This window comes from Diadema setosum, chromosome 8 (genome assembly GCF_964275005.1).
Source record: "Diadema setosum chromosome 8, eeDiaSeto1, whole genome shotgun sequence".
Taxonomy (NCBI): Eukaryota; Metazoa; Echinodermata; class Echinoidea; order Diadematoida; family Diadematidae; genus Diadema; species Diadema setosum.
Window position 1 is genome coordinate 28,394,651 of NC_092692.1, and position 14,544 is coordinate 28,409,194.

Genomic DNA, 14,544 nt, shown 5'->3' on the forward strand with positions numbered 1-14,544 from the left:
TCCACAAAAAAAAATTAGTGGATCACTACCAAAATGTAATCATCTGTTCCTAATATCATTCTCAACCTCTCCTGCAAGTTTCATTGAAATTCATCCAAAACTTTTTGAATTATTTTGCACACGGACAAACAAACCAACAGTAATAAAAATGTAACCTCCTCCCTTGGCAGAGGTAATGAGAGAAGCATACAATATGTCTCGGCACTAGGATGTATCAGGGAATTTGTTCCGTGGTATCGCATCTAGCAACTTGCTATGCATTTTTAATGTGACTGCTGTACAAAAAGTACTTTGTGTAGAAATTTGAAAACATGCAATTGTATATTATTTTTTCCAAAATATTGTTCCATCAACTGAAATTGATATCCAAATTTGAGAAGCTAAATTATGGTTGTACGTATTCAAATTTTCTTCTTTTTTTTTTTTTCCTACTAAATAGCTTACGGATGGAAGCTGCAGGATGAGATACAAATGGCTGAAGCTGGACTTAAGTATGTACCAGTTGAGTCATGAAAGAATCAAGTTTGCTTAACCTTCGGCTCTGTGGTCAGGCAAAGACAATAAACCACAAGTCCAGCAAAAAGAAAGCATTACTTCTGATGCCTCCAGGATGATTCATGATTTGAGGACACTTCAGTTGACAAGATTTTCCTAGATCATGGTTTAATACACACTACACACAGAGCATGCTAGTTCTCAAGGTGCTTTGCAACTCGAAATTTTATGCCATCAGAAATATACCTTGACATTGTGCACAAATGCTGTAGAGATAAGGTATGTCTCTGCATGATGACTTGTATAACTCGATCGCAGAGATACAGGTTGCAAAAGATATGCATCATGTATAATGTACACATAGCATGAAGTCACTAGTGGCTGGGTACCACTGCTCTACTCCTTCGGATACTCTCTGATGCGATCTAGTCTTTACTTTTGAGCATTTGACCATGCCATATGGACAAAAATCTTAAGCTTAAAGGGAAGCAGTCCTGAGATTTTCACTGTAATGATAATTAAGAAGAGTAAAAAACATAACTTTTCACCAGTTTATATGCGTGGAAATGAAAAACTGTCTCCGTACGTGATTTTTGAAAAATAATTCCTGCAAGCGATCATGTAAGAGCCGGCAAAAAGATGGTATGTCATGCATGCCCTACTCAGTCAGTTGACAGCCGTGCCTCTAAAAACCAATTTAAGTGTTGGAATGATTGGTTGCAATTTTATCATATAATGTGAAAGTTTGTGGTTTTATTATTTCAAACAAAATATTTCAAGCTTAGTTATATATAATTCATGAAAAATTGATATTGTTAACATAAATTTATATGTATTTTTAAACCAAATATACAATGAACTTGACATCAAATAGGCACGGTCCTTTTCTAGCTTCCGTCCGTGTTGCATACTTCTTAGCGTAGAAACCACTCTCGCGCGCGAATTCTTACCATACTAATGTACACAGTACTCCGTCTAGCTGATTTTGCCGAAGATAACCTGGGCTGTGCATGAGAGAGTCGAGTTCTTCAAAGAAACTATTGTTTGTATCTCAATATTTCTGTAAGTAGTCAGATATCGCCTTTCCTCGAAAAAAAACTATGACGTGAGCCAGGAAGGGTAAACACAGGGGGTCGTAGGGATATGATTTCGCTCCACTTTGCCGTGCATGTCCAGTCGGCACTGGCAGCAGCTAGCTCAGTGGCACTGTACTGCAGTCCAACCCCGGCTGCAGCCCCACGGTAAATGAAACATAGCTTGCCACTTTCCTTACCTCTCTACGCTTTTTTCCCTCGGTTCTCTTCGAAGTCGATGCTCGAGGTGTTTCTGTTTTATAACTCATGTGAGCAAATGGTCGGGATTGCATCTGGCTTCAGGAGTTTTCTCGGTTTATAACCGAGGGCCACAGCCTGCCGGTCCACATAAAAACATCACTTCTCAAATGGTCCACGCACAGGTAGGTCACAACACGACATTGAGATTTTGTAGGCCCTAAGTTTCTTATGTTCGGCATCGTTGTACCGAGATTTCCCAGCTATACAGCTCACCTTTCACGATACTTTTGTGGGTCTGGGACGGAAAAAAGGATTTTCCTGGGAAATTTTCTGAACGATTCGAGCAAAACTACTGATGTAAGATAGCCTGACCAGACGACGCTGAATGCGGTCACCCCTATAGTGTACTACAATGCAGGCCTGTAGCTGTGTAGAACCGTGTCTACCTACAATCTGTACGTACTAGAACATGCATGAGCGGCGACAGGGCTGCAGCTGCGCTTGTGATAGACTGGAAAAGTGTGAAGGGCAAACCGCGTACGGGGTATTTACCGTAGATCTAGTTGTACCATCCACACGTGTACTGAGCGAATAATATACACAATACATACACACACACACACACACACACACACACACACACAACGTAGAAACAATGTCAAATACTACTAGTAGTAGCCACCGACGTCTTCATGCATCCGGGTAACTAGGGAGCGTACAGATAACGAGCAGAACACGGCTGGGAAGAGTTGTGCCTCGGTGACGTCTGACTCTCCGCCAGGACTTGCTCATTAGCATATTCACCATGCAGATTCACACTTTTTCAACAAAAATTTACGAGCTTATTTGGTGATTTGAAAGTTTGTTTTCGGTGAAGTAGTTCATTGGAGGTACCAACAACAACATATTTTTTTAAATTTCGCGAGGACTGCTTCCTTTTAAGAACCTGTAGTAAAGTACAGAAACATTTCACTCACATGCAAGCTTCTCCTTTTCAGCATGTCATAATGCAATGTCTGTTTTCAGGATGTCACACATATATTATGATAAAAATCTTAGTGTGTTGATCCATGTGAAACGCCAACGCCAGGATGTCACACATATATTATGATAAAAATCTTAGTGTGTTGATGTGAAACGCCAACACCCCTCATGGATCACCATGTTTACAGAAGGTTTATAATCAGCTCGACACCCTTGTGAAAATGACACACTGTAGCTTCAACCTGGAAATTAGTTATATTCTTAGTTGGATCAGAGCTTGGGAGATGATGAACAGTTTGCTTTGTGAAATGATGTATTGTGGAATTTTGACGGCTGCAAAAGCTTTGAACCAAACTCAGCAACCTACCTGCGGCACACCATGGGTGGTCACTCCTTGCAATCGGGACAGGTCTGGGAGTTGTTCGATGCTGACAGTCTCCGTTATGCCCCCTGGGGGCACAGAGGGGGTGCTCTGCGTCGGTGGACTAAAGTCCGCAAAGGCGTCATTGCTGCGGCCATTAGCATGCCCGTCATCATACTCCACTGACTCTTCGTATTTCTGCAGAGACAAGCAAGAGGAGAGGGATTAGCAGTTAGAAATTCACACCATCATGCCTCCAGCATATCGTGAGAGAAGAAATTCAAGTTAGGCTCAAATTATTTCATTACTTACAGTTTAGATGATGCACTTCACAAGCACACTGACCATTAATGAATAAAATCAAGACACCAAACTGTAAAAGCTTGACTCAGGTTTAAATATGAAATGAAAAGTCATACAAATTATAGATTTCACTCCTCAACAAACTAGAAATATCAGTCAAAATCACATGTACATGTATGGTATGCAAAGTTATAGCCTTATATTATAAGGCATTATAATGGCACATTAAAAATGTGTATTCTTGTCCCCTTGATTTTCATGCACAATATTGACTACAATTATTCAATGAAACACAATGCAATTCTATCAATTGGGCTACTGTAGTAAATGACCACATTCTAAGTCATTCTACATGTACATGTACATGTACATGTACATGTAAATCCCATTCAATAAAGTCATTATCATGTGATTTTACTCCATTCAGTTTAAAGCCACCTTGAAAATTGTGTGGAATTGGACATCAATATTGTTGCATTGTTCTACGCCATTGCTCTGTGGTCATACATTGGTGACAGACTACTGATGTTCATTCTGACATAATAAATTTTGATTTCAAAATACTTTTCATCAGCATTTGTTTGTTTGTTTGTTTTTTTATTTGTTAGATTCCATACAATGTAGGAGGGGGCATGCAGTTTGAAAATGAAAACAGTGGATGAAAAGCGCACATTCATGTGTACATGTATTATCACATATCTCATATCTCATATCAAAATATATTATATAATATACTATTCATTATATTGTTTTATCATATCATATATTATATTGCATTGTACTATATTATATCATATCACATTATATGACATCATCAAATAGAATGAAAGCATAATAGTTCAATTATCAAAGCCATGTCTGCAGTAACCTCAACCCAATCACTATAAATTCTCAAACTCTATAATCGGTATAACTTATTCAAAGGTGTTCAAACGAAAAAGTTTGAAAATCCTCCGGAGGTCTCCTTTAAAATACTGTGTAGGATTAATTCTCTGCTCAAGGCTTGGCATCAAAGCAGAGCACTTTAATCCCAGTGTAAATACATTGTACATTGATAACACAGTCTATGTGGATGATTGGTCACTTGCTTCCTTCTGCCACAGTAGGACAGTCAAACATTTATGGAGCCATGTGATGAAATATAATTTAGGATAAGGTGAGACAACACTTTCCAATAATTTTGTTTGCCATATTTCTCATGAATGTTGTTGTAATTCTCATGCTTCTATTTTTAATAAGTCATATTGTTTACAATGCTGTCTATTTTGGTTATATGTTTTTACCAAAGTGTACGTACAGTATAAATCTCAACTCAACTAGACTTAAACATCAGACAATCAAAGGTTGTTTGGATTAGCTGGAAATGAGTTTTGGTACACAATATACAACAATCCAGAGCAGTCTCAGCAGTTGGCAAACATTCAAATGAATTAAAGGGACTAGGACTTTTTCCCTTCTGGTTAGCTGTCAAGTACAGGGGAACCTTGCTATTGAATTTCTTCATTATATCAAATATCTTATTACATCTGGAATAAATACAGAAGAATATAAAGGAATACAAAATTATATCTTGCTATAATATCCAACCTCGCTATAACGAGGTTCCACTGGAGAAGACTGTGTCTTCACAATCACAAATCCTGTAAATCATTGACAAAAATATCTCCCTAATCATCATACAATTTCTTGCATACACATTATTAAACACTGAAAGCAATCAGAGCACTGAAATCATAGAATCCCCAGGAAATATCCACATTTGAATTTGACGCGATAAGACTACGGGTGTGGCATTTGCCCTGCGCCGTGAACAAACAATATCGCTGCACCCACACAGTTTGTGGCTGGAATGATGACTCTTTTCTAATCCATCATTGCACTAGAAGTATTAATGTGATCTATGCATATCCTGGATGACTCAAGGAGTAGCTCAGAATGGTACAGTTGGCAAAATACACTCAGCTGGCATGTTCAGAGATTGCTCGGAAGGAAAACCAGCAACACAATGATCATCAGCCTGTACCCACAAAATTCGCCACACCATCTGTACAGCTTTAGAATGATGAATGAGAATTCATATTTCACTCAATCTCTGTTCTGAGACGGGTAGTAACACGCATGGATGCACAAAGTGCTGGCATGTATCACTTCAATGTAAGGAAACGGTTTGAATTCATGCACGGCACAATATTGCATTTAATGCCTCTACTTTATGGTGGTACCCCATAATCTATTATAAAGACAAATTATAATCAAAATCGCTAAAATCAAATCCGCCTTGAAAATGCATCTTTTCACAGTCTAAAACACAAAATTCAGTATCAATGCATTGCAGTTGTATAGCTTTAATGTCTCCCATTACAGTCTTTTCTTTTCTTGAGTTCATCTTTTCACAGTCTAAAACATAAAATTCAGTATCACTGCATTGCAATTGTATAGCTTTAATGTCTCCCATTGCAGTCTTTTCTTTTCTTGAGTTCAAGGGGACGTAATCAGTGTTGTGATATGTATGAGAGGAAAAGTAGTGTTCTTATTATCATTGAATGTAATATCTTAACTATCATGTTTATTGTTATTATCATTACTATCATGCAATTTCTATTATCATTGTTACTGTCAACCTTCCTTTATGTGAACTAATGTTTATAGCAAAAATATACACTCTCTATTAAAGTCATAATGCAACTTGATAAACAAAACAATTTCAAGACAGGGCAACATACTGTACACCAGTTCCTCAGTAATAGAACAGCAGAAGAAGGAAGAAGAGCGACACGGCAAGGGAGCAAGAGTCAGAGAAAGAACTGTCATCTATTAAAAGTAGTGCATCGACAGCTGTTAAAGGAATCATATAGTTTTGGTTGAGACCTAATTTGAGGTTTCTAACATTTTTGGGTGAGATAATGAGAAACCTCTTATGAAATATGAAAGAGCATGTGGTTCCATGAGGAATTCAACATTCATTTGATGAAAATTGGTTTTGAAATGGCTGAGATATCCAAAGTAGAGCGATTCTAATAAAGTGTGGGACCCACACTTTATTACGATTGCTCTGTTTTATACTTTGTTTTTGGATGTTTCAGTTAAATTCCAAACCCGATTTTCATCAAATAAACTTTGAATTCTTCTTAAAATGGTATGTTGTGTACTATTTCATGTGTTTTCTTGGTATCTTGCAAAAACTTAAAAGCCCAATTCTCATCTCCACCAATACTTTACTATCCCTTTAAAGTGGGGTGTGCAATCATCCGAAATGCAAAAGAACTCTCTGTCTACCACTGTGCAGAAAAGTACATCCACTTTGGATGATCCATTCATTTTGCATCAAGTGGGGATGCAGAGCAGAATCATCAGAGTCTGCAAGAAATACCACGTGCCAGGAAGTTCCACTGTGTTAAAGGGATCGTACAGTTATGGTTGAGACCTAATTTCAGGTTTTTAACATCTTTTGGTGAGATAATGAGAAACCTCTTATAAAATGTGAAAGAGCATGTAATTTTATGAGGAATTCAACGTTTATTTGTTGAAAATTGGTTTTGAAATGGCTGAGATATCAAAAACGAGCAATTCTAGTAAAGTGTGGGACCCACACTTTATTACGACCGCTTTGTTTTACTTTGTTTTTTGATGTTTCAGTCATTCCAAACCCGATTTTCGTCAAATAAACTTTGTATTCCTCATAAAAGGGTATGTTCTGTACTATATCATAAGTGTTTTCTTTGTATCTCGCAAAAAGTTAAAAACCCAATTCTCATCTCCACCAAAACTGTACTATCCCTTTAAGACGCTGCAAGTAAGTATGGTAGCAACACAAAACTTGACCTGTAACTGCGATATCAAATTCCTGTTGGATGAGGCAAAATGGAATTTGCAATTTTCACTGAAGAATTCATACATTTTATCCCCTGTTACTATGTCACACTCAAGAATCCTGATATTCATCTATTCAACTTTTATTTTCTTGTAAGTTACATCAATGTGACGCCAAAGAGTAAGCACAAGTCTACCTACCGAGAACAGCAGAGCTCAATTCCATGAAAAGATCTTCAGATGTAGAGTATTTGGGACAAAGCTCAGTTGTGTAATTCATCATCATATTTCATATCCGATGTTGCATTCAGTTGATTTATTAGCATCTCAAGTGTTGAACATAGTTCATTTTTGTCACTGGCATCTCTCTGGAGATAAAATTGAATGCCCTTTTCCATACATCTATGTTTAAATCTTAACCTGTTTCCTATGGGAACCTGGTGGCCTGTGCACTAAGTCTATCTAGGGATTTCAGAATTCAGTATGGAACGGGTTAAATATGATACAGTATGTACATCCAAGTGATGCTGATCAGGGAGCACCAGTCCAACTTCCACCAACAGCAGAGCTCAATCCTGGACAGAGATCTTCAGAAGTAGAACGCTCAGGTAAAAAAGCTCAGGTATCTCATTTATCATCACAATACAATAATAGTCATGGCGGATCATGTAGCATTAAATTGATTTATTATGATCTAATAAATGTGTTTAAAGGCTACTGCACACTCTACACAATCAGACTGGTCTTAAAGTCTTAAGCCAAGCTGGGTCTCAAGACCAGTCCTACGACCGGACACCGCACACTATATGACTGAACCTTACGAGTAGGCTTACGACTGTAAAGCGCACGCAGTGCGCACTGCGTGTGCTTGCATTGTACTGCAATGTGAATGGCTGAAAGCCTACGACCAGTCGTAGAAATTCAACATGTCAAACCTCTACGACTGGCGCTAAGACCCAGTCGTACGACTAGAAAATGGCAAGACTGTGACGTCACACTTCTAGTCTTAAGGTCGTAAGACCGCTGAATTGGGGCAAAATTGTGTAGTGTGCGGCGGGCTTAACATCAATTTTGTCACCAGTTTCTCTCTATGCAGGTAAAATTGATGTCCTTTTCTATAGTCTTAAATATAACCAGATATCTACCCAGTATAATTATATTGTCTAAAGTCTATCCAGTAGATCTGTGTGATAGTGATCAGCAAGCACGAGTCCACCTTCTGCCGACTGCAGAGCTTGATCCAGACAGAAGTCTTCAGCATGGAGGTACATGTGCATGCAGGAAAAGTATGCAGGTAAAGCATGCAGGTAAAGTCTTCAAATCTTCACAGAGGTCCAGTTTGGGATGTCAAAGCAACACGTATCCGAGTACAGCAGTATAGAAATTTTTGTTTTAAGATCCTTCTAATTAGCACTTGTAAGAGACCACAAATATAGCAGCACATTAATGATTAAATTCTTTGCAGGTTGTCACATGGCTTTTGATGGTGGATTTAATCATTAGATTTACTGATCCATGAGTCAGTAGATGTTGCCTCAACAGGAATGCAGGAATTCAGTTTACCACGTTTTTGTACACCTTTTTGTAAATAAACATAAAATGTACAGGCGATTCCCATTTAAAGGACAAGTTCACCTTCATTAACATAAGGATTGAGAGAATGTAGCAATATTAGTAGAGCACATCATTGAAAGTTCGAGGAAAATCGGGCAATCCGTTCAAAAGTTATGAATTTTTGAAGTTTTTGTGCAGTCACCGCTGGATGAGAAGACTACTGCAGTGTATGATGTCACATGCGTACAACAATATAAGGAAAATTTCATCTTTTGAAAAAAGTACATGTTCTCTCGACTCGTTACTAACATATGTTACATGTATGGGTAATATTATTCCCATTGCCTTTAGAAAGAGGCAAGTCAAGTGCTCCTTTATTATGCGAAAAAAAAGTGAAAATATGTTGAATTTTCTTTACATTTTCTTTATACTGTTGTACTCATATGACATCACGAGCCTTAGTAGTCTCCTCATCCAGCGGTTCCAACACAAACATTTTAAAAATTCATAACTTTTACATCGATTGTCCAATTTTCCTCAAACTTTCACTGATGTGTTCTACTAATATTGCTGCATTCTCTCAATCCTTATGTTTATGAAGGTGAACTTGTCCTTTAATGAAGTCGTCAGAAAGGTAGTTTTCTTTCATTACACATTGACATTTTTTTACAAACTGCATGTATAACAAACAAAACATAATGATTAAATTAAAAATACATACGTGTAGTATATCTTTTGACATTATTTAGAATATGCTGCTTTTCATCAGCATGATATGTTTTGTACATTTATATCATTTTGTTGAAAATGAAGATGAATAAATGAAATTATGAAAACAAGCAAACCACATGTGTGTATATATTTGCCTACATTGTTAGTCATCTTGAACCCACCCCTCTAAAAAAACAGATTCCTTCATGTTGGACTTTGCTCAGATATTTTTCTGATCTGCTCATTTTACAAATTACATTCAGTGGCTTTTACTGCAGACAAGGTTATCTCAAGAGCAAACTCTCCTTCATGCTTCTATGTTCCACTCCAAGCTCATGAGGAAAACGAGGGGAAAAAACAAAACAAAAATAAAATTCTGGGAGCAAATAAGCAAAGAATACAGAGCTTTACAGCTAATATCAATTTGGCAATGGATATTATACCCTGGGGGTATGTGTGGTTATTGAATTGCTCCGGTTGGTGGCGTCCCCCCCCCCCCCCTTTCTTTTCTTTAGTTCCTCTCAGATTAGTCCATAGGAGATTCCCACTGTCCAGATACCATTCTAATTGTAATGAAAAAGGCTGCAGGTAATTTTGCAATTTAGATAATTTCCCTTGCTCTGCATTGTAGAATTAATCAAATATTCATGTGGGTTTGATGAACACAATCCGTACTTCTATTCTGCATTAATCATTGCTACAGATGTTTTGGATTTTTAGCTGGAAAGAATGATTTGTAATTTTTTTTTTTTTCATGGTCTTCTTATGGCCTGTTTGTTTGTTTTTTTCTTTCATCTTTGATGCACATTGCATTCATCATCTCCAAGTTCCAATCCCATTTTAGAGAGAGTAATTGGTACATAAGAAAAATTCTCTCTCTCAAAAAAAACAACAACAACATTAAAATGAATAAATATTTCCATCACAAAAGACTTCAAGAATACTTTATATTGAGGAGGTGTAAATTTAAAGTCTACCATGCATTGAAATCATGGCAGGCCAATGATTTTCTACACAGGGAAAGAAATTGTGAATATCAAAGTTACTGTATGGACAAAAATAATTTCTCACCACTATCGTGCTTCTCTCCCCCATATTTTCACTTTAACTTTATTCTTGACAGAAAAGAATCAATTAATGCCATCAGGCAATTAATGTCTCAATCGCTACAAATATCAAGGAGCATGCTGCCACTTGATTCTCATCAAATGCATCATCAATAATTGCACATTTTCATCCATCTCGGTTGGATGTTACATAGAACATCATTTAGGGTAGGCTGTCCTTTAGCGTACAGGCTAATGGTGCACTTACAGAAATTGTTTTCCAACATGCATGAGTTGCCATATGGTTTTTATTTACAAACACTGGTCTAATGCGAGAAAAAAAAAATACCAGTCAAATATAAGACAAGGTTAAAATCCAGACAAAAGAATTTGCAAATCTGCTAGCACCAAATAATGTACACATGAAATATTGCATCTTTAGTGTAAAAAGTTCTGCACATTTCACACCATGTAATCCCAGTAATAGTATAAATATACGTGGTAATAACGTAGGAATATTCTGCTTACTACTACTATGCAGACATGAATCTAACACACATATGCCTATGGTCAGAAAGAGAAGGGGAAAATGTCATATAATGCAGGTTATCTCATTTTGTTGAAAACAATCACTAAATCACAAGAGTATTTCCATGAAAATAGCAGAGGTACAGTAGGCTCACCATACGGCTTCATCCATACACATCTTTATGTGATAATCTAGATGTCCGAGTGATAGATTTCACAATGTATCTTTCAGTTTAAATTATCTCTTCTTCGAGAACAAAATGTTTTAAAATATAATACCAATGGTTGCCTGCATGGCAACTGTCCTCACAATTTACTTGTCTACCGGTGAAGTTTGGTTGTCCCAGATAAAGTAGACACAAAAATGTGTAACTTGCGCTTTAAAGGGAATGCAAACCCAAAGAGCAATGTGAATTGAGTAAAAGCAGCAATATTAGTAAAACACATCAGTGAAAGTTTGAGGAAAATGGACAATCGATGCAACGGTTAGGAATTTTTAAATTTTGGTGTTGGAACCGCAGGATGAGGAGACTACTAGAGGTTATGACGTATGAGTGGACAACAATGCAAAGAAAATATAAAGGAAATTCAGCAAAAATTCACTACTCTACCATTATGAAAGAGCACGTGACTAATTGCTTTCAGAAAGCAGGGGGAATAATTGCTACTCTTAACATGTCAGTATCAAGTAGATGGAATTTGTAATTTTCATGAAAAATGAATTTTTGTGGAATTTTCTTTATATTTTTTTTATATTGTTGTCCACTCATACTTCATAATCTCTAGTAGTCTCCTCATCCAGCAGTCCCAACACCAAAACTTTGAAAATTCATAACTTTTGCATCGACTGTCTGATTTTCTTCAAACTTTCACTGATGTGTTCTACTAATGTTGCTGCTTTCACTCAATTCACATTGCTCTTTGGGTTTGCGTTCCCTTTAATGTTATATAATGTTCTATATTCAAGGTTAGTATATACAGTTGAACCTCTATTATCCGGCCTCCCTTTATCCGGATCTCTCTATTATACGGACGCAATCTCGCCGTGATTTTTTTTTTTTTTATATTATAATTACGGGAGGAAAGGGGGATTCCCAACTCCATGAGAACTCCTACACAACACACATGAATTACATATACTTGATACATTTCTTAATAATTATTTAGGTAAATCATCCCGAGAATTTATAAAAGAAAATGATTTCACTCTTGCAAACACAAACCTCTATTTTGGGGTCTGTTACTGAGTGGTACAGTGGTACATGTGGTACTACAATGGGCTACATCAGTACATGTGTATGTATATGTACATGTATAAAGCATTGAGTCTCCCATATCCGGCCAAATCCCTTATCCGGATGAGCCCCGGTCCCGACTTGTCCGGATACGAGAGGTTCAACTGTACCGACATACAATTTGTGTACTATCAGCTTTCTGACAAGCCTACTAGATGGAGTGTTTCAGGCTTGATGGTGCACCTGAGTAGCAACATGTCAATACACCTAAAGCAAGCGGATGATAAACCAGAAAGATTTGTACAAATTTTATGATCGGCTATGATAAATGCACTACTTACAGGTAAAACGAAGTCATTTACTCCTGTAGTGTAATTTTATGTCTGGGAGTGCTGACGCTACCAGTTTCTCAGTGATGCAAATATCATTGGCATCGAAAAAAGTTCATAATTTCAGAAAAAAAAAATGCATTTTTTCCTCACATGAAATCTATCCACTTCTTTCAACCTGTCATTGTGGCTGCTTCCATCAATCGTATTCATTACATGATCACCCATAATCTTTTGTTTCGCACTTCTTCTTTTTCTAACTTTTGTTATCTTTGTGCATGTCTGTGTGATAATGATGATAATGATGACAAAATAACATAATTTATATAGTGCTGTTCATCTGTAGAAACATTCAAAGACACCCAGATCACAAAACATGTCACACATACTCACAAAAGTTCCTGGAAAAAATAGGTTTTCAGTTCAGATTTGAAGGTATTGAGGTTGTTATGATCTGGAGAGGGATTGACATATTTAAATCCAAAAGGATAATACAGTAATCTCAAGTTCTCAATATTTTTTAGTGTCACAATCAAATCAAATCATAGTCACCAACAAGCTACAGCCATATAGGTTCTTTCGATCCATAGCATCACACTTGTCAAATATATTCAAGTTGCCAACTCTCATTTACAGTGCCATTGCAAATGTCATATTATCACAGACTCACCAGAATACTGGTCTTTCCACAGCAGCAGACGCAGCCAAAGACAGCCAGGATGATGCACACCAGTGAGCCAATGGACACGGCTAGCAACGCTGCGGTCGTCTGCTCTCCCAAGTGACCAGAATCTGCAAAGCAATGCCATTTTTTTTTTCAAAATTCAGTCCTACATGAACGATTAAAGGTGTTCACAAAGGAGCTTTTTACAAATTTATAAAGGGAAATGGTGATTTACATCTGTACTTACATACAACTCTGACAAAATGTGGAACAATGTCTTATCACAACAATTTTTTTTCCCTAACTACCGTCACATAATCATGTATACTCATACCCTGAAACAAATCCCAGACATTAACACAAACGTGGGCTGACTTGACGGGGGTCATGCCAGAATAGTACCTCCTAAAGCACAGATACCATGATATCATACAATCAAAGGTGAGAAAGTCAGTAACTTTGTTACTTGTAAAGAATAAATACATATATTATATTCACTTGAGCTTTGGTTCATGAATTTCCTGTGAAGTTATCGTAGCAAGTCTATCTTTTGTGAAATCTCATGCTCCCAAAATATTTGGCATGCAGTTGCAAGATGCCCACCATTGATTGAAAGTGACATTATGAATTATGAAGATGCTTTGCATAGGAAAAAAATTGATGTCATACTAACCACCGATCGGTAACGCCAGACAGCATTGTGAACACAGCACACCGGCAAGCAGCGAACTGACCGCCACAGCTCTGGACATCATGATGACCATCCAGCTGTGGAGCAAAAACCACAAAGGTGGGACTGAAGACTACTCAATGGTCAGCAAGCCACTTATGTACTACTCATTTAGGATTGATTGAAGGGTTTAGTTCATTACTTCATTCACTAGTTTGCAGTGTGATTATCAGTTGTTGGGCAGCTAGTTATTAGCACTTTATGCATCAAATCCAGTACAAGACCATAAGCAGATATGAAGGTCTCTCTCTCAATGTGCTCAAAATAATGCATTTACTGTAAGTCTGCAGTTCCAATCAGGATCGCAGTAAAATTTTCAGAATATAATCTACAGTGTGAACCCAAAATAACTTGTTTGGGAGATTTGGGTTGCAATCCAACTAATGGTAATATGTTTGATAGTCTACAGACCAAGTGAGAAGATACGACCTAGAACAAATAATGCCTCCAGCACCACTTCGCGGCGGAGGCATGAAAAGCACTTCAAAGCACTGTCAGCCAGTGTCCCCTGCGCACAATC

General features: G+C 37.3%; 1 protein-coding gene across 1 annotated transcript in view; it reads right to left on the reverse strand.

Annotated features, from left to right (window-relative positions):
* The window catches only part of LOC140232180 (uncharacterized), a 48,682-nt gene extending 34,999 nt beyond the window's left edge, over positions 1-13,683 (reverse strand). Inside the window, exons 1-3 of the mRNA XM_072312319.1 lie at positions 13,629-13,683; positions 13,301-13,422; positions 3,121-3,312 (exon numbers count right to left, since the gene is read on the reverse strand). Of these exons, the coding sequence (XP_072168420.1) occupies positions 3,121-3,312; positions 13,301-13,422; positions 13,629-13,683 (369 nt within the window). The remainder of the gene's footprint in view (positions 1-3,120; positions 3,313-13,300; positions 13,423-13,628) is intronic.
* Between the last annotated feature and the right edge of the window lie 861 nt (positions 13,684-14,544).